This window comes from Tursiops truncatus, chromosome 1 (assembly GCF_011762595.2).
Source record: "Tursiops truncatus isolate mTurTru1 chromosome 1, mTurTru1.mat.Y, whole genome shotgun sequence".
NCBI classification, from domain to species: Eukaryota; Metazoa; Chordata; class Mammalia; order Artiodactyla; family Delphinidae; genus Tursiops; species Tursiops truncatus.
Window position 1 is genome coordinate 171,164,581 of NC_047034.1, and position 25,344 is coordinate 171,189,924.

The 25,344-nt window shown below is 58.3% G+C and overlaps 2 protein-coding genes across 5 annotated transcripts; both read left to right on the forward strand.

The window, feature by feature from the left end:
- The first annotated feature begins 1,077 nt into the window (after positions 1-1,077).
- Positions 1,078-24,287, forward strand: ATP13A2 (ATPase cation transporting 13A2). Of its 4 annotated transcripts, none has more exons than XM_033842511.2 (29): positions 1,078-1,279; positions 10,135-10,229; positions 10,358-10,540; positions 10,860-10,918; positions 11,090-11,204; positions 11,463-11,539; positions 13,103-13,180; positions 13,363-13,432; positions 14,303-14,437; positions 14,526-14,592; positions 14,909-15,040; positions 15,627-15,782; positions 16,295-16,405; positions 16,490-16,536; positions 16,625-16,813; positions 17,974-18,180; positions 18,602-18,697; positions 18,783-18,942; positions 19,061-19,181; positions 19,319-19,443; positions 20,162-20,322; positions 20,445-20,561; positions 20,663-20,742; positions 21,255-21,407; positions 21,498-21,594; positions 22,437-22,660; positions 22,748-22,899; positions 23,730-23,899; positions 23,990-24,287. In XM_033842511.2, exons 1-29 carry the CDS (start codon positions 1,270-1,272, stop codon positions 24,122-24,124), a joined length of 3,522 nt encoding a protein of 1,173 aa, XP_033698402.1. In that variant the 5' UTR covers positions 1,078-1,269; the 3' UTR covers positions 24,125-24,287. The 4 variants fall into 4 exon arrangements, with proteins under 4 accessions (XP_033698402.1, XP_033698411.1, XP_033698391.1 ...); XM_033842500.2 differs by having other exon boundaries at positions 1,079-1,279; positions 11,460-11,539; XM_033842513.2 differs by having other exon boundaries at positions 1,079-1,279; positions 11,460-11,539; positions 14,330-14,437.
- Positions 6,962-9,129, forward strand: LOC117308555 (ester hydrolase C11orf54 homolog). Its single transcript, XM_033842538.2, has 2 exons — positions 6,962-7,101; positions 7,278-9,129. The coding sequence occupies exon 2, from the start codon at positions 7,281-7,283 to the stop codon at positions 7,893-7,895; it is 615 nt and encodes a 204-aa protein (XP_033698429.1). The 5' UTR covers positions 6,962-7,101; positions 7,278-7,280; the 3' UTR covers positions 7,896-9,129.
- Positions 24,288-25,344: the final 1,057 nt, after the last annotated feature.

The window sequence follows — 25,344 nt, forward strand, 5'->3', positions numbered from 1 at the left end:
TTCATCTGGTCTCCCGCCTCATGAAGACCATGGACCAAGCGGCAGGTGCAGCTCCTTCCCAGATGGCTCAGAGGATGGAGTCTCTTAAATGCCAAGTAGCAATATGAAGAATGAGGGGCCAATATTGCGATGCAGTCCCCAAGCCCCCTGCTTTTATGAAGCTTCTAGCCCAGCACCAGGATCTCAAGAAAGCAACTGGCTTCTGCCAAGTTCCTGCCACCCCATTTCATCTTTCCAGCAGCTTTCATTTCACAGATGAGGAGAGAGGCTCAGAGAGGGAAAGTGACTTTTTAAAGCTCACACGGCTAGACAGCAACTGATGCACATCCAAACCCAAGTCTCTCTGGTGCCAGAGCCCAGCCACTTGCCACTGTACCACACTGCCTCTTGGCAAGGGCATCGAGCAAGTCATTTATACAAACCTAGCCATCCTGCCTGCCATGGAAATCAGGGTTCCCCTGGTTAAGTGGTCTGCCAGACATCCAGCTAAGCCCTGGAGGAGGAAACAGGGGCTCTGAGAAGTTCAGTAGGCTGCCCTCACTGAGGCATCAGCAGAAGAAACAGGTCTTCTCACCTGAACTGAGTGAAGCCAGCCCATCCCCCAGGTGGTCAACCTGCTCCACCAGCAGCCTGCCCCAGCTGAGCGAACAGCTCCACCACCCCCTACCTGCTCAGACCAAAACCCAGGGAGGAGAGGCATCTTTGATTCCATTCCTATACCTCCACCTCCCATGCATCAGCAAGTCCTGCCGATATGTACCCCTTTATCAAGTGTATGTATTGAGTTCTCGGTATGGACCAGATACTGTCAAGGCCTTCCCTGCTTCCCCTCTGGAGTCTCTCCCCCACCATTACTCTCCATCGCAGCTCTGTCTCCTTCCAGCCCTTTGTGTCTATGTGTTCATGTGTCTGAGGGCTGTCCTGTCGGATTCCCTGAGTGTCCTCCTCTCTATGTGTCAGTCTGTCCCAGGGCTGTCACGTCTGTCTCTCGGCGCCCCGCCCCTGCGTGCGCGTTGGGAGCGGCCTCGGACTACAAATCCCGGCAGCCCCCGCGGCGCGCGGGAGGACGTGGGGCCGCAGAGGGCGGGGCGGGGCTTGGCGGTGCGCAGAGCCTGACTGCGGCACCTTCGCCGCCGCTCCAGCCGCTGGGTCCTGCAGGTGTCCCGGGCCGCCCAGCTCCGCAGCGCCCCGCGCCCCCGGCCTTCCGCCTCGGCCCCGACCGCGGGGCATCGCGACGCCCGGGCCCGGCGATGAGCGCGAGGAGCCGCCATGAGCGCAGGTGAGCGCGCAGCCCCAGCCGACAGGAACCGGGCGCGGTCCCCGGACCGCCCGTCGTCGCATCTGTCGTGGGGGGACACCCCCACCGCCGGGGCGCGGGCCGAGGGAGCGGCCCCCGGGACATCCCCTCGCCCGTGCCCCCCCCCCCCTTCCCAGAGAGGCCAGGAGCCCGGGGATGGCACCGCGCAGAGCCGTCCGCTCCGCGCCTTCCTAAAGCCCTGGGAGAGGAAGCGCCTGGCGCCGCCGTGCAAAAGGATAATCCGGGGGCCGCGGTGGCGGGGCGCAGGGAAGTGTCCCCGCGCAGTGACGGATGTCCAGGTGGGGGAAGAGACGTGGAGGCCGCTGCATCCAGGGCCTCTGAGCGCTTGTTCCTCTTGGTTGAATGAATGAATGGGGTTGGAGAAGCCAGGGCTCCTAAGTCCCTGGATCGGAGTGCCTTGGGGCACAAATGCCACTCCTGATCCCCTGAGTCAGGCCTCCAGAGCAAGCCTGTTAGCACGCCGGTCCAGGGACCACACCCTCCATGTTACCTGTCCCAGGCCCTGTGTCTGGAGGCCACCCTTTCCAGAGTCTAATTCTACCTGCTGCAAAGGGTGCCAGTAGACCTCTCGCGTTTAGAAGGGTCTCATTTCCACGTGGGTCACTCAGAGCCTAGACCTCAGCCAAGGGCCACCAACGCTTGAGCATCTTCTCTGCAGCTGCAGACCCTTCATTCAGGTCTCTCCCTCCGGTCTCCCACCTTACTCCCCCCCATCCCCCCTCCAACTCTAGGGTGCACCCAGGGTGAGGAAGGGGAAAGGCTGAGGACATATGGTCCCAGGACTCCAGATCCAAAGATCAGGGAGCTCCTGGCAGATGATCCCTCACACTCAGCCTGGCCCAGGAGAGGAGCTTCTGGCCACAGGAGAAGCACAGCAAGGGAGGAGGCAGCAGTGCTGCCCTGGGCCTCTGCCAGGTCATCAGGAGGAAACCCGTGCTTCCGCAGGAAACGAGAGATTCCCAAATGGCTTTGACGCCAGCCCCTCCGCTCTGCAGTACTCGTGGCATTGCCCCAGGGCCAGGGAGTCAGACTAGGTTCAAGTCTAATCTTGACCACTCAGAGCTGTGTGACTTTGGACATGTTAATCAACCTCTGTGCCTCATTTTAAATGGGAATCCTAATCCGTACTTTTGGAGAGGTGGCTGTGAGGATGAACTGAGAGGAATGTGTTCATTTAGACCCACTCATTTTCAGCTTCTCCCCTTGCAAGCTGTATGACCCTGGGCAAGGGATTTTGAAACTGTGTTCCTCAGTTTCCCCAACTGTAAAATGAGATGGTAATAGTCCCTCCCTCAGAGGGTTACGCGTGAAGATCAGTCGCCGTTATTCAGAAGACCAATGCAGTCAGTCATTTGTGAAAGTATTCTCCTCCCAAGCAGCTGGACCGAGCTGGTGGTACCAGAAGAGATCAGACACTGCTCTGACCTTCCTGTGCCATCCCTGGGGAGACATCCCTGCCATCCCTTCTGAGTGTTTTGACAGATGTTCTGCAAGAGCATGCCCTGGGCTTGACCTTGCTGGGAGACTAAAGTGTTCCACAGATGTGACTGCCTCCTTCCCCAGGTTGACGGGGAGAGCATCCTTGTGAAATGATGGGTGTGTGATAGACACAAGGAAGAACTTCCAGAGGCAACCTTGTTTAGGTCCTGGGGGAAGTGATCCAGTGAGGGCAGCTCCAGATGGTCTCTGGTAGGGCCCTTCAAGAAGAGGCTTGTTCCTCTGCACCTCCCAGCTGACCCAGAGGCAGGAGGTGGACACACGGACTCTTGCACCATTGCTTCCATGCTCTGTTATGTCCGTGAGGTGTACAATCTTCATTCATTGGTTCATTCAATAAATGTTTCCTGAGTCCCAGCCACATGCCAGGCAGTGTGAGCAGGAGGGCGATGACACCTGTGCAAGCCTGATGTGTTAGTGTCAGTGGGTGGGGGTGAGGTGGGCAGAGAGGATTTTGGAGCAAGGCCCCTTCCAGCTGCGAGACAAATTGGTGGGCACACTGCCTCTCTCAAGGCTCAGTTTTCTCATCTGTAAAATGGGATAAGTTGCTTGATTGTTGCAGGACGAAAGCAGATTGGCAGGAGCAAAGTGGCCCACGTGGGGTCAGTGCAGCACGCTGCAGTCCCATCCCCAGCACAGCTGCTGGCCTGAGGGTTTGAAGGCCCGGGGAAGAGCTGTTGAGTGCACACAGGGGAGCAATGGCACAGCTGTGGGTTTTCAGACAGGGCAATGGGAATGTAGAGGGGAGCCTGAGAAATGGGTCAGAGCGGAAGCCACACCTCCTTGGCAGGGGAGCCAGCAATGCCCTCCTGTACAGGCCATGCTTCAGGAACTTCAGACACCCCATGTGCCAGCTACTTTGTGGTTATGATCCTAGAGATGGGAAACGGAAGCCTGGAGAGAGGCTGAGTCATTTGTGAGAGAGCCAGGAGCACAGTGACTGATGGGGACGACAGCGATGGCACTGGTAGTGCCGTGGTTAAGAGCGTGGACCCTGCAGCCACACTGCCTGGATCCACGTCCCACCGCGTGCTGGCTGTGTGGCCTTTGGGCAGCTTACTTCACCTCTCTGGGCCTGAGTTTCCTAATCTGTAAAATAGGGATAAAAGTAGTCCCCACTTCACAGTGGTGAGGAATGAATGAATCGAGGTGTGTAAAGCCCTGAACGGTGCCTGGCCTGTGTCAGCCCCTGATAGCCCTGAGGTACTCTTTTTGTTGTTGTTTTTGGTTTTTGGCCGCACCGAGGGCTTGTGGGGGATCTTAGTTCCCCAACCAGGGATCGAACCCATGCTCCCTGCAGTGGAAGCACGAAGTCCTAACCACTGGACCACCAGGGAAGTCCCCCCTAAGGTGCTTTTTTTCCTTACACCCCAGAAACTGCCCGACAAGAACCCTAAAGGGGGCGAAACTACCCGCCCTGACCCACTCAAGGAGCAGGTCTCCAGGGCTGGTGAGGGGCTTCGGCAAGAAGGACAGCTGGGACTGTGGCCTTTGGAGGAGGGGACAAGAAAAGGGCTGGGGCTTGTTGGTGGCCAAGGACCTGAGAACCCAGGTTGCCAGACCGGGTCAGTTGCCCTGAATGCCTGTTGTTCTGCCCCCCAAGCCAGGATCCAGGGCGAGCCTCCCCCGCCCCTGCACAGCACACACACACCAGGGAGCAGAAGGGCCTCTGCTGTTAGTTGTCTGCGGGCTGTTGTCAGGAAGGGAAGGAAATCGTGCCCTGACAAGCCTCCCTCACAAGCTGGACTGGCCGGGACCAGAGAGCAAAAGGGACCACCCCAGGGGACCCAGGCTGGGGTCTCTGAGCCCCAGGGCAGAAGGCTGACCAGGCCTCCTGCCCTCTGGCTTTGAGACTTTACCGTTGGCCAGACACCAGGATGGTTGAGAGCTACAGGCTTCATGTGTATGTGTGGGAGTTCCCCAGAGACCAGGCCCTTTCTGGAGCTGGTGGCAGCTCCGTATATTTTCTGAGTCACCCAGTGGACAGGGGAGGGATTGACCGTGGGTGGAGCTTGGGTTAATTTGGGTTTTGAGTCCTCTTGTTCGAAAGAGGCCTCAGGTGGCAGAGGGCATATGCCCTGTTCTCTGGAAGTGCCCACATTGGCCCCCAAAACACAAGATCTGGGCTCTGACTTCCTGGCTCCACCATTTACCAGGGGGCCTTTGTGACTCTGAGCCTCGGTTCCCTCATTTGTACAAATGGGAAAAATAAGAGTCCCCTCATCGAGTTGCCAGAGGGTTAAATGAGCTAATTCGCGTGGAGGGTTAGAGCAGCTCTTGTCACCTGGGAAGCGCTTAATGGATATTGGCTGTTCTTATTATGGTAATTACCATAGTAATTATTATCACAGTCCTTATGTGGAGATATGGGGGGCTGCGATAGGACAGAACAGACTCTGCGTGGTCTGATGGGAATTAAAACCCACCCTGGGACTTCCCTTGTGGCACAGTGGTTAAGAATCTGCCTGCCGATGCAGGGGACACGGGTTCGAGCCCTGGTCCAGGAAGATGCCGCAGAGCAACTAAACCCATGTGCCACAACTACTGAGCCTGCACTCTAGAGCTGGCGAGCCACAATTACTGAGCCCGTGTGCCACAACTACTGAAGCCCATGCGCCTAGAACCTGTGCTCCACAACAAAGAGAAGCCACAGCAATGAGAAGCCCACGCACCACAACAAAGAGTAGCCCTCGCTCGCCGCAACTAGAGAAAGCCCGTGCACAGCAACGAAGACCCAGTGCAGCCAAAAAAAAAAAAAAAAAAAAAAAAGAAACCCCACCCTGGAGTCAGCCTGCCTAGGATTGCATCCTGACACTACCATGTACTTGGCTGTGTGATCTTGGGCAAGTTCCTTAACCTCTCTGAGCCTAATTTTCTTCTATAAAAAGGGGATGGGGCTTCCCTGGTGGCACAGTGGTTGAGAGTCTGCCTGCCGATGCAGGGGACGCGGGTTTGTGCCCCGGTCCAGGAGGATCCCACATGCCGCGGAGCGGCTGGGCCCGTGAGCCATGGCTGCTGAGCCTGCGCGTCCGGAGCCTGTGCTCCGCAGCGGGAGAGGCCACAGCAGTGAGAGGCCCGCGTACCGCAAAAAAAAAAAAAGGGGATAATTATTGTGCTTACATGGCAGGGTCATTGTGTTAGCCATGTAAGAAGGACCAGGAGCAGAGCCCGCACGTAGTGGGGCCTCGGGAAATGTTGACTATCATGGTTGCTTTGGGGCTTGGAGAAGCTGCAGAAACCTAAGTGTTTGGGGACAGAACAGCTGAGGGGCTGGGGATGTTGTGACAGGCAGTTGCTTGGGACACCCTGGGCTTATTGGGTGGAACTTTCAGATCAGGCCTCTGCAGGGCTCTGGTTGGGGAGGAGGAGTAGGGAGCCCAGAAAACCAGCAGGTTGCCCCCCACCTTCCCTGCTTTCCCATCCCCCTTAGTGAACTTCTCCAGAGGCTCCTGGGAAACATGCAGATGCTCAGCACCACTGCCATTGTGCCAGCAGGTCTGGGAGGGGCCCAGGCATCTTCATGTTCTAACAGGTTCCCCAAGAGGTCCAGGGAGCACAGTTAGAGAAACCCTGACAGAGGCCATGAGCCCCACCCCGTCCCGGGCCCCAGAACACCCACTGTCTGCTTGCTCGGCTAGGACCGCAGCACTACAGCAGGGGAGGCAGTAGAAAAAAAAGAGTTTCTACAGTAGAGATGCCCACTGGTCTTCCCTGAGCCACAGTTTACCCATCTGTAAAATGGGGGTGATAGTGGGCCCTTCCTCACAGAAGGAACCTGTCAGCTGTTCAGCTGGGCCCTGGCACATAGCGGCTTCTCTCCTTGAGCCTTGGGGGCTTTCTCAGCTCAACCCTCCTCTCCAGCCCACCCCCAGTGACTGGGTTCTTCCTTCCTCCTCCCCGCATTCCACCTTCAGAGTGAAGCTGCCCCTTTCATGGCTGCCCTGACATTTTATCAGTCCATACTCGACTTCTCGGCATCTCCTCACTGCCAGGCCTGTGCTGGGCATGAAGGTTGAAAAAGGATGAGCAGGGACTTCCCTGGTGGCGCAGTGGTTAAGAATCCACCTGCCGGGAGTTGACTGAGGCAAGATCGGGTTTTAGGTGTAGGCTTCCCTCACGGATTAGAAAGAAGATGTCTTGTGCTGAGTATTCTTTTCATGTGCCAAGTCTAGAGGAGCTTGTTGGAGTTCTGCAGAAGGGGCTAACGGATAACTTTGCTGATGTCCAGGTCTCTGTAGTTGATTGCCCTAATTTGACCAAGGAGCCATTTACCTTTCCCGTAAAAGGTATCTGTGGGAAAACTAGAATTGCAGAAGTAGGAGGTGTACCTTACTTATTGCCTCTTACAAATAAAAAAAAAGTTTATGATCTAAATAAAATCGCAAAAGAAATCCAGCTTCCTGGAGCTTTTGTTCTTGGAGCAGGAGCAGGCCCATTTCAGACTCTTGGATTCAATTCTGAGTTTATGCCAGTTGTTCAAACAGAAAGTGAACACAAACCTCCTGTGAATGGAAGTTACTTTGCTCATGTTAACTCTGCAGATGGAGGGTGCCTACTTGAGAAATACAGTGAGAAATATCATGATTTTGGGTTTGCATTACTGGCTAATCTTTTTGCCAGTGAAGGCCAGCCTGGAAAGGTCATTGAGGTGAAAGCCAAAAGAAGAACTGGAAAACTTAACTTTGTGACTTGTATGAGACAGACTCTTGAAAAACATTATGGAGATAAGCCTGTAGGAATGGGAGGTACTTTCGTGATTCAGAAGGGAAAAGTGAAGACTCATATTATGCCAGCAGAATTTTCTTCCTGCCCATTGAACTCTGATGAAGACGTGAATAAATGGTTACGTTTTTATGAGATGAAGGCTCCTTTGGTTTGTCTGCCAGTTTTTATCTCCAGAGACCCAGGGTTTGATTTGCGGTTGGAGCACACTCATTGTTTTAGTCATCATGGAGAAGGTGGACACTACCATTATGACACCACCCCAGATATAGTGGAATATCTTGGATACTTCTTACCTGCAGAGTTTCTCTATCGCATTGATCAACCAACAGAGACCCATTCATTTGGGCGAGATTAAATCAACTGATACTCGTTTGACTGATTAACTCATTAATTGATACTAATATAAAGCCTAATAGAAATGATCTCACTACTTAATAAGCCCTATTTTTTTCGGCCTTTGAAATGAAAGGTATGTCGACACTGTGCTCTGTATTGCTTCACAGATCTATCTGAAAGGGATTATTGGGAACAAAGACACATGATGGAGATGTTCTTCATTCTTTTTATTCTAAAAATCAGTCTTGGGCTTCCCTGGTGGCACAGTGGTTGACAGTCCGCCTGCCGATGCAGGGGAGACAGGTTTGTGCCCTGGTCCGGGAAGATCCCACATGCCGTGGAGCGGCTGGGCCCGTAGGCCATGGCCGCTGAGCCTACACGTCCGGAGCCTGTGCTCCGCAACGGGAGAGGCCACAACAGTGAGAGGCCCGCATACCACACACACACACAAAAATCAGTCTTATGTTTATAATTAAATATAAACAGGATTAAGAATCAAGTGATGATTCCTACTAGCTAATGGCAATAATTTACATTTGTATATTCAGTTTTTCAAGTTAGTCTTACAACTGCTAAGTGGATGTTTCTGGGTATTAGAAAAATCAGTGCTGGAAATGTTGATAGTTGTTAAATCTTTCTACTGAATTTTTAAAATCCATTTTAGAAGTCAAAGTACACTTTTTTCATGGAATAAGGTGGTCAGAGGGAGCAACTTTACTCCTTTTGGTGATGTTGAACCATACTCTGAAGTTTGTAATTTGCCTTTAACAAATATTAGCAACCAGATGGTTAGCCATGATTCCTCCTTTGTTTGGACTGTCAATTGGAAGCAGTTTGTGCCTTGTTGGTTATTTGCGAGAAGTGAAAAGAAACAGCATCAAAATACAACCTCGAAGTGAGTATACTTTAATTTATAAATGAGGCTATTACCAAATATGACTACTATCCTTCATGAAATGTAAAATTATACCTTTACCAATTGTAATGACTGAAGTTTTCCTCAGTGTTTTTCTATAATAATCATGAGCCAAAAACAACTCTCTAATCTTGTAATGCCAACACTGATTTAGGAGCTTTTTAGTACTAAGCATATAATAAATTGTCTTTGGATGTTAACTATAACAAATATTTTTTGTCTTTGGATGTTAACTATAACATGTCCAGTGAGTATAAATTCCTAAATATTATTTTTTAATAAACACTAGTTTGCACCAAAAGAAATGAATAAAAATTTTACATTCATAAAAAAAAAAAAAAAAAAAAAAAAAAAAGAATCCACCTGCCAATTCAGGGGACACGGGTTCAATGCCTGGTCCGGGAAGATCCCACATGCCGCGGATCAACTAAGGCCATGTGCCACAACTACTGAGCCTGCACTCTAGAGCCCGCATGCCACTACTCCTGAGCCCACGTGCCACAACTACTGAAGCCCACACGCTCTAGGGCCCGCATGCCGCAACTACTGAGCCCGCATGTTGCAACTGCTGAAGCCCATGTGCCTAGAGCCTGTGCTCCGCAACAAGAAAAGCTACCGCAATGAGAAGCCCGCACACCGCAACGAAGAGTAGCCCCCTCCCGCCGCAACTAGAGAAAGCCCACGTGCGGCAAAGACCCAACGCAACCAAAAATAAATTTTAAAAAATATAATAAATTAGAAATAAATAGGGCTTCCCTGGTGGCGCAGTGGTTGAGAGTCCGCCTGCCGATGCAGGGGACACAGGTTCGTGCCCCGGTCCAGGAAGATCCCACATGCCGCGGAGCGGCTGGGCCCGTGAGCCATGGCCGCTGAGCCTGCGCGTCCGGAGTCTGTGCTCCGCAACGGGAGAGGCCACAACGGTGAGAGGCCCGCGTACCGCAAAAAATAAATAAATAAATAAAAATGACGTCTAAAAAAAGAAAAAGGATGAGCAGCCCTGTCCCTGCCCTCAGAGTGTAGACCAGATGGAACGTGGGACACAGAGCTCCCAGGAAGCTAATAGCTGGAGGTGTGGGGGGGTGCTCTTGAAGCCCAAAGTGCTCAACAGGCCCCGTCCCCCGACTCTGCGCCCACACCGAGTCAGAAATTGCCAGACGCATGAGGAAACAAGGTCCTACGAGTAAGGACCCACAGGACAGCCCGGTAACAGACCCGTGAAGACTCGAGTTACTGGATTTATCAGACCAGATTTATAAAATGACTGTGCTTAAGTCGTGGTTAAAGAAAGAAGGAGGAGCCCCCCCCAACCCCCCCCAATGACATTTCTCCCTTCTGTCCACAGACAGCAGCCCGCTCGTGGGCAACACGCCCGCCGGTTATGGGACCCTGACGATAGAGACATCTATAGATCCCCTCAGCTCCTCAGTTTCATCCGTGGTACGTGGGCAGGGGAGGGGCAGGGGCAACTCCAGGTGGGGGTGGTACAGGCCCACCCAGATACCCTGGCTTCCTCCTCCAGCCCCCGCCCATCCCACTCCCTGGCCTGCTCTCGCCCGTGTCCACAGAGGCTCAGCGGCTACTGTGGCAGTCCATGGAGGGTCATCGGCTATCACATCGTGGTCTGGGTGATGGCGGGGATCCCTCTGCTGCTCTTCCGATGGAAGCCCATGTGGCGGGTGCGGCTGCGGCTCCAGCCGTGCAGCCTGGCCCACGCCGAAACCCTCGTTATCGAAATAAGAGACAAAGAGGTGAGAGACGGGGGAGCAGGGGCGAGCCTGGAGCTGGAGTGGGGTGGCGGTGGCTCAGGGTTGCGGGGCGGAGGATGCTCGGGTTCTCAGCCCAACCTGGCCGCTGACGTTCTGTGGGACCTTACACAGGTGCTTCTCCTCCCTGGACCTCAGCTTTCCTATCTGAGCAGTGGGCAGACGGGACGGGGTGGGTGATTCCCAAGGAGGTCACCTCTATCCTTGATCCCTGCCTCCTCCAGCAGGGGCCACCTGGCTGTCGGGTGGGGCCAGGGAGGGGAGGGGTCTCTTCCAGGACTGAGTCCACACCTCCGTGTTCCAGGATAGTTCGTGGCAGCTCTATACTGTCCAGGTGCAGACTGAGGCCATCAGCAAAGACAGGTGAGGCAGCCCCATCGCCCCTTCCCAGGAGCCCCTGCTCCCCCTGCCCTCCCCCCGTGAAGGCTCTGATCCCGGGGTCTCCCATCCGAGAGAGGGAAGGTGGCTCTGTGGGGATGGGGAGGTGCTGGGGCAGCTCCCAGAACTCCATGGTAACCCCACCCCCGTCCCCAGCCTGGAGCTGCCCCCACAGACCCAGGCGGAGGACGGCCGGAGCCAGGCAGCTGTGGGGACACTACCAGAGGGGACATGGAAGGACACCGCCCGGCTCCACAGGACTGAAGAGGCAGTAAGTGGACAGCTGGGTTCTGGACAAGTCCTTGCCTGTCTCTGGGCCTCAGATTCACACCCTGTACAATGGGGACTGGACTCCAGCTGTTCTCTGGGCGCCTCTGGTTCTCTCGTCCCAGTCGTCCAGGATGCTGGCCGATCACCTTCTACCCCTCCATGCCTCTCCCGCCTCTTTCCTGTGCCATCGCCCTGCCGCCCCCCACACACTCCTCCTGGGGCCGCCTCCAGCCCACCTCTCCTCTCTCCCACCCAGCAGCGGACGCTGCGCTACTACCTCTTCCGGGGCCAGCGCTATGTCTGGATCGAGACCCAGCAGGCCTTCTGCCGAGTCAGGTAGGGGTCAGGGCCGGCGACGCTACACCACGCCCACAGCGGGTGCTGCATTGGGCAGAGAAGGTGGCATGAGGTGGCCCAGCCTGGACTCCCCTCTCAGCTCTGTGCCTTGGCCCCCTCAACTCGCTGAGCCTGTCTGTAAATAGCTCATGAAGGGAATCCCGGCCTCCTAGGGTTGTTTCGAGGGTAAAGTATATTACTGTCATGTAAGGCTTGGCACGGCACCTGGCCTGAGGTGGCAACACTGCTGTGAATCAGACCGTAAGCTCTGGACTTGGACCTTCTGTTTGGCGTCTTGTACCTGCTCTGCCACCTACTAAGTGCTTGATAAATACGAGCTCAGTTTATGTCTTAGTTTGAGCCCCGAGAAGCAGACCTCAAGACGAGGATTCAAGTGCAGGGAATCTGTTTGCAAGGTGATGCCAGGAGACGTAGGGGAAGTGAGGCCGGGAAGAGAAGGCAGCCGGTGGAGGGGGCTTGACGTGGGCACCTGGAGCACAGTCCCTTGGGGATCCCTTTGAGCCAGTGTAGAGCACGCACCTCAGGGTGCCCTCACCCAAGGAGTGAGGAAACCAGGGGGTACGTACCCCTCACCTTCCTACCGTTACCGGTTGCGGAATACATGAACTCTTGCACAACTTCGCCCTTCCTAGCTCACGGGCAGACCATGCTTATGCAGCCAGGAGAAGCCCTCAAGCCAGGACAGGTGTTTCCAGTAAGAGGCTGCACCGCACAGACATGAATTCCAAGGGGGTGTGGGGAGGGCACCAACAGCCTCTGCTACGTGAGAGGAGTAGCAAAACTCGCTGACGTGGGACTTCCCTGGTGGCGCAGTGGTTAAGAATCTGTCTGCCAACGGAGGGGACACAGGTTCGATCCCTGGTCCGGGAAGATCCCACATGCTGCAGAGCAGCTAAGCCTGTGCGCCACAACTACTGAGCCTGCGCTCTAGAGTCCGCGAGCCACAACTACTGAAGCCCCACATGCCTAGAGCCCATGCTTCGCAACAAGAGAAGCCACTGCAATGAGAAGCCCGTGCACTGCAAAGAAGAGTAGCCCCCGCTCGCTGCAACTATAGAAAAGCCCGCACACAGCATTGAAGACCCAACGCAGCCAAAAAAAAATTTTTAAAAATCGCTGACCTTTGTCACCTAGTAAGTGCCAGGAACCGTCCAAGCACTTTGCAAAACTTATCTCATTTAATCCACCCGTAGCCCTGTGAGGGAGATGCTGTCACCGTCTCCATCTTGCAGATGAGAAGTCTGAGGCCCAGAGAGGTTAAGTGACTTACCTAAGAAGGCATCATTGTAAAGAAAGCTCTAAATGTCACTAAATAATAGCGGCTGTTGTCACTGTTAAGTATTATCATCATCACTCATCGTTTTTCCTGGGTGAGATGGTTTGGGGCCCCATCAGAGGAACAGAAGGAGAAAGTTAGGCCCAGAGTTCATGAGGGACCAGCTTTCTCCCGGGAACTCGGTGTGGCAGAGGTGGACCAGGAGGGGTGGGGGGTGCAGAGCTCAGACCCCACCACCCACACAAGTGCCTCTCCCATCCTCCCAGCCTGCTGGACCACGGCCGCACCTGTGACGACCTCCACTGCTCCAGCACCGGCCTCAGCCTCCAGGACCAAACCGTGAGGTGGGTGCTGCCCTGAGAGCTGGGGCCTCCTCTCTTACCCCCCTGGGTGTGGCCTTCTTCCAGTCACCTGCTTCTCTGGGCCTCAGTTTTCCCAGCTGGAAAGTAGGGCGCTCCATCACTGCTAGAGGGTCCAGCTGCCACGGCCCCTCCATCTGATGGCCCTGCCGCTTTTCCTCTTACAGGAAGACCATCTACGGCCCCAACGTGATCAGTGTACCAGTCAAGTCCTATCCCCAGCTGCTGGTGGACGAGGTAGGGCTGTCCCTGGGCCCCGCCCCAGCTCTGGCCTGAGCTGGCTGTGTGACCTGGGCCAGGGGCTTGCCCTCTCTGGGCTACCCTTACAGCTGTCCTCTCCTCCATGGTGGAGAGCTGTCTCAGAACCAGCCCCAGTCAGCTCAGGGAGAGGAATTGGAAGTTCTGGTCCAGGCTGGGACTGGGGCTTAGAGGCCAAGAGACAAACCCACACAGCCTGGGCTCCTGCTGTGTGCCAAGCTCCAGGCTCCAGAGTCTGGGTCCTTTCCGTGCATTACCCACTTTCACGCTCCAACAGCCTCGTGGTAGGGACATTCCGTTCACACATGAAGAACCGGAGCTACAGAGTAGGGGACGTGGCATGGCCAAGGTCACATGGGGACAAAGGGAAGCCAGTGACGTGGACACACCTAGAGTACGCTGCTAACATCCCAGCCCTCTGAGCCAGGGGCAGACACCTGTGAGACAGAGAGGAGGCCTTGGAGTCTGGCCTGATGTAAACTCTAGTCGGTCACCTGGGAGCTGTGTGGTTTTAGGCAAGTGACTTAACCCTTCTGTGCCTCAGTTTCCTCAGCTGTAAAATGAAGCTGATGGTAGCATCTGCCTTGTGGAATTGTCCTCACCATCGTATGGCATTTAGATGATGTGCTTAGCAGGGGCCTGGCGTGTAAACACCCGTGTGTCCTCTTTAGAGCAAAGAAGCTGCTGGCTCAAGGGACATCTGGACAGGACTGACCAGGAGACAGGCCTGGCTTTCGTCCTTTGGCAACTGCCGGGCCCTCTGCTTCCGTGGGCACAGGAGGCCCAGCCTGCGGCTGGGCTGCCCTGGGGGACCTGGGCCCTGACGCTGCCTCCCCGCCCCTCCCCCAGGCACTGAACCCCTACTATGGGTTCCAGGCCTTCAGCATCGGGCTGTGGCTGGCTGACTACTACTACTGGTACGCCCTGTGCATCTTCCTCATCTCCATCGTCTCCCTCTGCGTGTCGATATACAAGACCAGAAAGGTGTGTGGTGTGAGGCGGATGGGGCGGGGCAGGCGGTGTCCGAGGAGACCTCCGCCCACCCACTCCCTGCTTGTCCCCCTGCCCACAGCAAAGCCAGACTCTGAGGGACATGGTCCAGCTGTCTGTACAGGTGTGCGTGTGCCGGCCTGGGGGAGGTGAGAGGCTGGGGGAAGTGAGAGGTGCGGGAGGGAGGGAGGCTGGGGGAGGGAGGGAGGCTGGGGGAGGTGAGAAGCTGGGGTGGAAGGGAGGCTGGGGGAGGTGAGAAGCTGGGGGTGGAAGGGAGGCTCGGGAGGGAGGGGGGCTGGCTGGGGGAGGTGAGAGGCTGGGGGAGGGAGGGAGGCTGGGGGAGGTGAGAGGCTGAGTGAGGGAGGGAGGCTGGGGGAGGGAGAGAGGCTAGGGGAGAGACGAAGGCTGGGGGAGGCAGTGGGGGAGTCCCCTCCAGGCTATACTGAGGCCCCTGCTTGCCCGAAGAGGAGGAATGGGTCGACTCCAGTGAGCTCGTGCCGGGAGACTGCCTGGTGCTGCCCCAGGAGGGTGGGCTGATGCCCTGCGATGCTGCCCTGGTGGCTGGCGAGTGCATGGTCAACGAGAGCTCTCTGACAGGTCAGTTCCTGCCCCTGGCCAGCAGTCTCCCATCCCCCATGCCGGGCCACTGAGCCTCTCTGCCTTGTGTCAGAACTTTTAGATGGAGTTCTCTTTTCCCTTTGCTCAGGTAACGGTCCCGGCCTCAGCAGGTCCTACCCCTGCAGATGCTGGGTGAGGCACTGCTACTCTTTGCCAGGCAGTGAGCTCAGGGCTTTACAGAGGTTAAGCCCTCTCGTGTCAATATCTTATTTGAACTATAAAAGTAACACAGCTTGTTACAAAATAATTCCAACAGAAGGAGAACACCGGCCCCCACCCTGGCCCCCCACTCTGCCCATGCTGTATGCTCACAGCTCCTTCTGGCTCCCCTGAGAGATGGTTCCTGGAAACTGGCTGCACACGTCCCAGGATTGTCTCACTGTGCCTGTGTCTTTTGCCCTCTCTGAGCTTCAGTGTACCTCTCTGTAAAACGGGGGCAGTGATTTCTTCACACATAGTTACAAGCGTTAAATGAGACCTGGGGCTTCCGTAACAGTTCTAGGCATAAGGCTTGGTCTTGGTGGTGGGAGGGACCAGCATGGGCCTCATACCACATCCCTCCCAGGGGAGAGCGTTCCAGTGCTGAAGACCGCCCTGCCGGAGGGACCGGTGCCCTACTTCCCAGAGACCCACCAGCGGCACACGCTCTTCTGTGGGACCCTCATCTTGCAGGCCCGGGCCTTTGTAGGACCCCATGCCCTGGCAGTGGTGACCCAGACAGGTAATGAGTCTGGGAAGTGGGAAGGGATGCTGGGCCCAGCACCTAGAGGACAGGTGACACAGAGCCGGGCAGGACCCATCTCTACCACTGCCCTGCAGTGTGACTCAGGCACGTCCCACCCCTACTTGGGATTGGCTGGAGTGGGCAGGGGTGGGGCAAGAAGGAAGGAGCGCATCCCTTAGGAAGAGAGCAGTGCTGTACATCTCCAGCAGGCCCCTGCCACGTGTGAAAGGGACCCAGTGTGTCACCAGATTTGACATTTTTCAGCGAAAGACACACATCTGGATTTTAAGTGAAACCACCCAGTTTGTAGATGGTACTAATTCCTTATTTACTAAGCTTATGAAGGCTGGGCAAGGCCTGTGGCCATCCCGTGTGACCGCCACACTGGGTGATTGCTGACCCCAGGAGCGTCATGCCTTACAACCCCAGGGGTGTGGGTGGTGTGGGGGAGGGGTGGGGTCATCCTGACCCTCAGCTTCCCCTGCCTCAGTCTCCCCATCTCCTCCCAGGGTTCTGCACAGCTAAAGGGGCCCTGGTGAGCTCCATCCTGCATCCCCGGCCCATCAACTTCAAGTTCTATAAACACAGCGTGAAGTTTGTGGCTGCCCTCTCCGTCCTGGGTGAGTGGCCCCCCGCACCCCACTTTGCCAGTGGCCCCCGGAGCCCCGTCCCCAGTCCCGCTGAGCCCCTTGCTGTCTCCTCAGCTCTCCTCGGCACCATCTACAGCATCTTCATCCTCCACCGCAACCACGTAAGCCTTGGGGGCCGGGCGGGGGCTGCCACCGGGGGCCCAGGGCCCACCCGGCCTGGCCCTTGGCATTCACAGTGCCCCCTGCCAGGTGCCTCTGGACGAGATCGTGATCCGGGCTCTGGACCTGGTGACGGTGGCAGTGCCGCCCGCCCTGCCTGCCGCCATGACTGTGTGCACGCTCTACGCCCAGAACCGGCTGCGGAGCCAGGGCGTCTTCTGCACCCACCCGATGCGCATCAACCTGGGGGGCAAGCTCCGGCTGGTGTGTTTCGACAAGGTGGGGGCCGTGGGGTGGGGGACACAGCCAGGCCCCCCACACCCACATCCCTCATTCAGCAACGTTGACTGAGGGCTTGCTGAGCCCAGCGCCCCGCCGCCTGCCCGTGTACCCCTGCTGTGGACACTGGCCACCGCCAGGTCCTGTCCTGGGATGGAAACACTCAGAGGCACCCTCTCCCCCAGCTCCCACCTGCATCAAGCTCACAGTCTGAAGCATGAAATGTCTAAACTCATTTCATTTGTTTGTTTGAGAACCATTGAGGGCCTGCTGGGTACCCAGGGCTGCTGTCAACACTGGGGATCCAGCAGTGGCCCACACAGAGATGTCCCCACCACCATAATGAGTGAACCAGGGACCACAGAGAGCTGCAGATGGTGATGGGTTCTGGGGAGGAAGCAAATGGGGTACGTGATGGGTGGTACATGGGGGTCACTCCCTTAGAGGGCAGTCAAGGAAGGCTCCTGTGGTCCCTTGGTGACCTCTGAGGGGTGGGCCACACTGAGAGGAGAGCAGGGCTGGCAAGGTGGAGGGGAAGAAGTAGAGTGGCTCATGGCTCCTTGGAGGAACAGAGCGGTGTGCCTGGGGCTCGGGGAACAGTAGGGAGGGGGACAAGATGAAACGGGCAGAGCCCTGATCCATCAGAGGCGGGTGGGCCCTGGTGTGGAGTTTGGACGTTATTTAAACTGAAAGGGTGGGGCTTGGTCGTCTTCGCAGAGCTCCCAGGCCAGCGAAGGGGCCAGACGTGTAACTGAGCCATTGGAATATGGTATGGGAAAGGCAGGCCTCCGTTCACTCATTCATTCACTCATTCATTCATTCATTACACTGAGAGCTGTACATGGCCAGGCCCTCTTCTTGGTACCACAGTGAACAAATGATGGAGTAGTAAAGAGGCCATGGGTGGGAACCCCGAGCAAGCACTCCCTGACCCAACTGCAGGGTTAAAGAAGACTTCCTGGGGGAAATGATGCCAGACCAAGAAACGCCGCGGGTTGGGGAGGACAGCCTGGCAGAGGGACCTGCTTGAACAAAGGTCCAGCTCTGGCTCCTGGGGTTCCCATGGGCCCCGCCTGGCCAGGGGTGTGGGCGCCCACCGCAGCAGGGCGCAGCTCACCCCAGGACTCATCACTGGCCCGCCCGCTTCTTGCCCCCTGCAGACAGGCACACTCACAGAGGACGGCTTGGACGTGATGGGTGTGGTGCCCCTGAAGGGGCAGGAGTTCCTGCCACTGGTCCCAGAGCCCCGCCGCCTTCCCATGGGGCCCCTGCTCCGGGCACTGGCCACCTGCCACACCCTCAGCCGGCTCCGGGACACCCCAGTGGGTGACCCCATGGACCTCAAGATGGTGGAATCTACTGGCTGGGTGAGGAGGCCGAGCCCTAACTAAGCCCACCCAGTCTTCATTCTAGGCCCTCCAGGGGGCGTCTCTATCATGCCCACCACGGAGAATAACAATGGCCAAGGCCTAGTGCTGAGCACCTACCCTGTGCCAGCGCTCTGTTGCACGGGCCTCGTCTCATGTCCTGCTCCCCATAGCCCCAGGGAGGTAGCTTCAGACCTGCTTCACGAAGGAAACTGAGGCTGAGGGCGATTTGGAATAACTTGTCCAAGGTCACCCAGCGGCTTGTAAATGGCAAAGCCAGAGTTTGAACTTGGGTCCTCCCAACTCCACGAGTTTAACTTGAGTGTCTCCCACTGCCTCTCTCCACGGGCCGAGGATTGGCTGCCCCAGGCCAAGCCGGCACCCGGCCCCTCGGTGCCAGTGTTCTCTGCCTGCCTCCCAGGTCCTGGAGGAAGGATCGGCTGCAGACTCGACATTTGGGACCCAGGTCTTGGCAGTGATGAAACCCCCGCTTCAGGAGCTCCACCTGCAGGGCATGGTGAGCTGAGGGGGTGCCTGTGGGGCGTGGGCTGGGAGGGGTGGGCTCCACAGGCCAGCCCCTCAGCTGCCCCCCAACCCTACAGGAGGAGCCCCTGGTGCCGGTCAGCATCCTCAGCCACTTCCCCTTCTCATCGGCTCTGCAGCGCATGAGCGTGGTGGTGGCGTGGCCGGGGGCGGCCCGGCCCGAGGCCTGCGTCAAGGGCTCCCCCGAGCTGGTGGCAGGCCTCTGCGACCCCAAGACAGGTGAAGGGGGAGGGCCCCAGAGTCTGCAGGTCGGCACTGGCACGGAATGGGGTGGGCGCCCGGCCCGTGTCGCTGCCTCCACCTCCCCATCCCAGTGACACCTGCCTCTCCCTGGCAGTGCCCACCGACTTCTCCCAGATGCTGCAGAGCTACACAGCTGCTGGCTACCGCGTGGTGGCCCTCGCCAGCAAGCCGCTGCCCATCGCACCCAACATGGAAGCAGCTCAGCAACTGACAAGGTGGGCCCTGGGCACTGAGCCTACGGCCTCGCGAGGGCAGAGGGGGGCAGAGCCCAGGGCCGATGCCCCTGCCCAGTGGCTGGGGAAGGGGTCGTGGCCACTGCATGACCTCTGACCCGGGTCTGCCCACCCTCCAGGGACACAGTGGAGTGGAAGCTGAGCCTCCTGGGGCTGCTAGTCATGCAGAATCTGCTAAAGCCACAGACGACACCCGTCATCCAGGCTCTGCGGAGGACCTGCATCCGCACCGTCATGGTGACAGGTACCAGCAGGGCCTGGGTTAGGAGGGCAGAATCTACCCCATCCCGGGCAGAGATAAGGGTGCCTGGCGTCCCTTCCCGGGGCATCTCTTTGGGCCCCTGCCTCGGGCCTGGGCCTTTTCAGACATTTCAGGTATCTTCACAGTCTCCCTCCTGAGTGATAATTGTCACCCCAGTTGACAGATGAGGAAAGTGAGGCTCAGAGGAGTAGAGTGACTTCCAAAGAGTCTGGGGCTGGAGTTGGACAGCCCGGGTTCCAGCTCAGCTGCTGGCGACCTCTCCCCAAGTTCCAGTTTCCAACTCTGAGAAATGGGGGAAGTTAGGTCAGCCTCAAAGGTTGTGACAATTTCATGGAGCAAGAAAAGAAAGATTCAGGGGACTTTCCTGGCGTCCAGTGGTTAAGACTCCTCGCTTCCAGTGCAGGGGGCACGGGTTCGATCCCTGGTCAGGGGACTGAGGTCCCACATGCCGCATGGCGTGGCCAGAAAAAAGGTACACGTAGAACTCCAACCCAGGCTCCCAGTTTCTCCTAAGACCTTTGATCCCTAGTTTTATAGACAAGGAAACCCAGGTTCAGAGACACTGATACCCTGCCTGAGCTCACTGAGCCAGTCATAGCAGACAGATGCTGTCCGGCCTCAATTTCCCCATCTATACGTGTCAGGGTGAGGATGGCCCCCTCAGTAGCAGCTGGACCCTGACCTTGCCCCATACCCCCAGGGGACAACCTGCAGACGGCGGTCACCGTGGCCCAGGGCTGCGGCATGGTGGGCCCCCAGGAGCGCCTGGTCATCGTCCACGCCAAGCCGCCTGAGCGGGGCCAGCCTGCCTCCCTCGAGCTTCTGCCAGTGGAGTCCTCTGTAGCCGTGAACGGGGCTCAGGTGAGGCTGACCCCGAGTTCCGCCACAGACCCCACCCATGACCCCACCCCTGTGTCAGCTGTCCCGGGCCCCAGCTCTCAGGGTGGGCAGGGGGAGCTCAGCTGAGCTTCCCGGGCCCCCAGGATCCTGACCAGGCCGCAAGCTACACCATGGAGCCAGACCCCCGATCCAGCCGCCTGGCCCTCAGCGGGTCCACCTTTGGTGTCCTTATGAAGCACTTCCCCAAGCTGCTGCCCAAGGTAGGGCTGCCCCGGACCTCCCTGGTCGCCCCACACCTCGCCACGCTCTGCTCCCTCCTCTTGGCTGCCTCAGCCCCTCCCCTGTCTCCCTGTGCTCCCAGGTCCTGGTCCAGGGCACCGTCTTTGCCCGCATGGCTCCCGAGCAGAAGACAGAGCTGGTGTGTGAACTGCAGAAGCTTCAGTGAGTGCCTACGGGGGAGGGGCCTGCGGGGGCCCAGCTGGCCCATATGCCCCTGCTTCCCACCCCAGGCGTTCAGGAGCCATCAGCCTCAGAGAGCCCAGCAGGCACCCCCGGGTCTGTCCTGCTGACAGTAGTACACCGCCCTCAGTATCTGCGGGGGATTGGTTCCGAGAGTCCCTGCAGATACCAGCGTCCACAGATGCCCGAGTCCCTTATGTAAAACGGCGTGGTACAGTCGGTTCTCTGTATCCATGGATACAGACCCCGTGGATACAGAACCTGTGGATACAGACCCTGTGGCCACTGTAATTGCACCTATTTACTGAGCACCTACTGCGTACCATTTACTGAGCATTTCCCAGGCACCCGGCGGGCAGTCGGGATGCAGCCGTCCCCGGGTTCTGCCAGCCGGCCCGGGAGGTGGGTGGGCCATTTCGCAGCTGAGGAGGGCCCTCCCGGGCTCAGAGCCAGCACGTGAGTCCGGGCCGCGCCTGCCCTCCCCTCTCCGGCAGGTACTGTGTGGGCATGTGTGGGGATGGTGCCAACGACTGCGGGGCCCTGAAGGCGGCTGACGTGGGCATCTCGCTGTCCCAGGCCGAGGCCTCAGTGGTCTCGCCCTTCACCTCGAGCGTGGCCAACATTGAGTGTGTGCCCATGGTCATCAGGTGAGGCGGGCAGGGGCCTGGTGGGGGGCGGGGTCTCGGCAGGGCCCATCAGCCGGCCTGGGCCCCCTCATGCCCATACCCGCTCCCCAGGGAAGGTCGTTGTTCCCTGGACACGTCATTCAGCGTCTTCAAGTACATGGCCCTGTACAGCCTGACCCAGTTTATCTCTGTCCTGATCCTCTACACGGTGAGTATCTGCAGGCCCCGTGCCGGGCCCGGGGCGAGGACCTCAGCGGCGCGGTGAGGAGGCCGGCAGGCTCTGGAGTCGACAGCGTGGCCTCAAATCCTGCTCCAGCCGCGTGGCTTAGGCGCTCCGGAGCCTCGGCAGTGAGGCTTGTCTGAGATGATGAAAGCACTGAGCAGCTGGTGCACAGTAGGTCCTCAGGAACGGGAGCAGCTGTCCTGTGCTAGCGTTGCATCCTTGTCCTCTGGGAGTTCCCCATCTTCAGGGGGGCCTGAGACAGAGCCCAGGCAGGGGCGAAGGAGGCAGAGGCAGGAGTGGGACACCCGAGGCCTCTGCCCCTTTCCCATGGATCCGCCCATTCCCCGCTCACGCTAACTCAGACCTCGACTGTGCCTCCGGCCTCCTGTCCAAAGGGTATCACCCACTCCTCTGCTCAGAGCATGCGTTGCTCGCCCGCACTGGAAACAGGTGACGCCATGGGGCACTGCAGGCCTTGCGCCAGCTTTTGTCCCTGTGTCCACCTTAAACCTGAGGGCAGGAACTGTGTGTCCTCCAGAAACCTTGGGGCTCCACAAGGCAGAGCCTCAGCCTCCCTCTCAGGCCGGTAGTTCCCATCAGGTCAGCAGGGATGCCTTCTCCCTCAGACGGGGAGAGGGGCTTCCTGAAGGCAGGGCCGTGTCTCCTTCATCAGGTTGGGAGTTCCCAGAGGCAGGAGGGTGCTGTCTGCCCATCAAGTTACAGGGCAAGAAAACACCTTCCCCATCAGACTCCTTAAGGGCAGGGCTGGTGCCTGTCCCATCAGACTAGGAGCTATCCTCCCCTCCGCCCTCCCTCCCTGCCGGCAGGTCAACACCAACCTGGGCGATGTGCAGTTCCTGGTCATCGACCTGGTCATCACCACCACGGTGGCGGTGCTCATGAGCCGCACGGGGCCGGCGCTGGCTCTGGGTCAGGCGCGGCCGCCAGGGGCCCTGCTCAGCGTGCCCGTGCTCAGCAGCCTGCTGCTACAGGTGGCCCTGGTGGCCAGCGTGCAGCTGGGGGGCTACTTCCTGACCGTGGCCCAGCCCTGGTGAGTAGCAGGGAGCTCACCCCAGATCCCACCCATGCCCCGTCCTCCTCACCCTCGCTCCCTGACTCCCGGTCCCTGTGCTCCCAGGTTCGTGCCTCTGAACAGGACGGTACCCGCGCCAGACAACTTGCCCAACTATGAGAACACGGTGGTCTTCTGTCTGTCCAGCTTCCAGTACCTCATCCTGGCCATGGCCGTGTCCAAGGGGGCGCCCTTCCGCCGGCCGCTCTACACCAATGGTGCTGCTGTGCTGGGGGTGGGATGTGCTGGGGGTGGGTAATGGAGGGGAGGGGGGATGTGATGGAGGGAAGGGGGGATGAGATGGAGGGAAGGGGGTATGAGATGAAGGGAGGGGGGATGTGATGGAGGGAGGGGGGATGAGATGGAGGGAGGGGGGATGAGATGGAGGGAGGGGGATGAGATGGAGGGAGGGGGGATGAACTGGAGGGAGGGGATGAGATGGAGGGAGGGGGGATGAGATGGAGGGGAGGGGGGATGAACTGGAGGGAGGGGATGAGATGGAGGGAGGGGGATGAGATGGAGGGAGGGGGGATGAACTGGAGGGAGGGGATGAGATGGAGGGAGGGGGATGAGATGGAGGGAGGGGGGATGAGATGGAGGGAGGGGGGATGAACTGGAGGGAGGGGGATGAGATGGAGGGAGGAGGGATGAGATGGAGGGAGGGGGATGAGATGGAGGAAGGGGAGATGTGATGGAGGGAAGGGGGGATGAGATGGAGGGAGGGGGGATGAGATGGAGGGAGGGGGGATGTGATGGAGGGAGGGGGGTGTGATGAGGTAGGGGGGATGAGATGGAGGGGAGGGGGATGAGATGGAGGGAGGGGGGATGAGATGGAGGGGAGGGGGGATGAAATGGAGGGAGGGGGGATGAACTGGAGGGAGGGGATGAGATGGAGGGGGGGATGAGGTGGAGGGAGGGGGATGAGATGGAGGGAGGGGGGATGTGATGGAGGGAAGGGCTGTGGGGCTGGTGCCTGTGGGGTCCCGTCAGGCATGGGTGTGAGTGTGCGGGGCTCCCTGGCTGACGGACTCCCCCCCCCCCCCCCCAGTGCCCTTCCTGCTGGCCCTGGTGCTCTTGGGCTCTGTCCTGGTGGGCCTCCTCCTGGCCCCCGGCCTCCTGCAGGGGCTGCTGGCGCTGAGGAGCATCGCCGACACCTACTTCAAGCTGCTGCTGCTGGGCCTTGTCGCCTTCAACTTCGTGGCGGCCTTCATGCTGGAGGTGGGGCCCACCCCGCGCTGGGGTGGCAGGGGGCTCTGGGGGGTGGGACCCAGCCACAGCTGCCCCCTGCGCCCTCCCTGTCCCCGGCAGAGCGTGCTGGACCAGTGCCTCCCAGGCTGCCTGCGGTGGCTCCGGCCCAAACGGGCCTCCAAGAAGCGCTTCAAGCAGCTGGAGCAGGAGCTGGCCGAGCAGCCCTGGCCACCGGCCGCCGGGCCCGGGAGGTAGCGCAGGCCCGCCGGCCGGCACCCTAAACACTGGATCTCCCTGCTTCTGAGCCACCGGCCAGGACCTATCTCCAGAGACACCACTGCCATCGCTCCTGCAGCCCTGAGGTTGGCGGTTGTCACACTCATGTCCCACGTCTGCCCGGCCCAGCCTTCCCTGCCCCCGCCCGGGGAGATGCTAACTACCCTTGTCCCCCACTTTGGACGCCCCATGTAGAGACAGCGGCACCACCTGCACTCAGAGCCACTGTCAGTGGAGCAAATAAAGTCATAATATTTTCCTGCCTCGGCCTGCCTGATACCACTGACCTGGGTGCCCCTGGCACGTGTCTGCTCCCGGCATCCGCTGATTTTTCAGATCATGTTGGACAACTCCCCTCTCTGAGCCTCTGTTTCCTCATCTGACAGTCATATCTCCAGGTTGAGCACATGCCCGGTGCTCCGTTCAGCATTTTATAGGCATCATCATTTAATCCTTATAACTGTGGAGTACTGCCCCCGCCTTTTTTATTTTTATTTTTGGCCGCACCGCATGGCTTGCAGGACCTTAGTTCCCCGACCAGGGATCAAACCTGGGCCTGTGGCAGTGAAAGCACTGAGTCTTAACCACTGGACGGCCAGGGTATTCCCCGTCCCCCTTTTAGAGATATGGAAACTGAGGCTGAGAGGTCACGCAGGTAGTCAGAGCTGGGGCCAGATTGCTTTGACTCCAGAGTCCACACTCTTAACCGTCCTACCCTCCTGCAGGGGCAGGAGAGAATGGGCTTGACTCAAGCCCATCGAGTCAGCACCTAGTCAGCTTGCCAGCACCTACAAGGCGTTTAACTGGGGCAGTTCCCTGCTTTCCCCACCTCCCGCATCCTGGGATGTGTTTACGGTCCAGTTCTTCCCTCAGATGCGATCCAGGCTCTGAGCCCACGTTTCCCAGCCAGAACCACGTGCGCCATCCCCCGGGGAAGGGTGGGTGCTTCTGACCTCATCCCACCAGTGGGACCCTCGCCAGGCCCTGCTCTGGAGATGCAGCTCCGTCATCGGGTCCATCTGTGCTGGGCAGGGGACCACAGGGAAGAAAAGCCCCCGCCAACCTCATTACTGGAAGCCCTGGCACCACCCCCAGCCCACCCTCGTAGGAGCTCAGCGAATGTTGAATCAAACTGAGTGCAAGGATGGGGGGCGTGAGGAGGTAACCTGTGACACCAGGCGCATGCACAGACCCTCTGC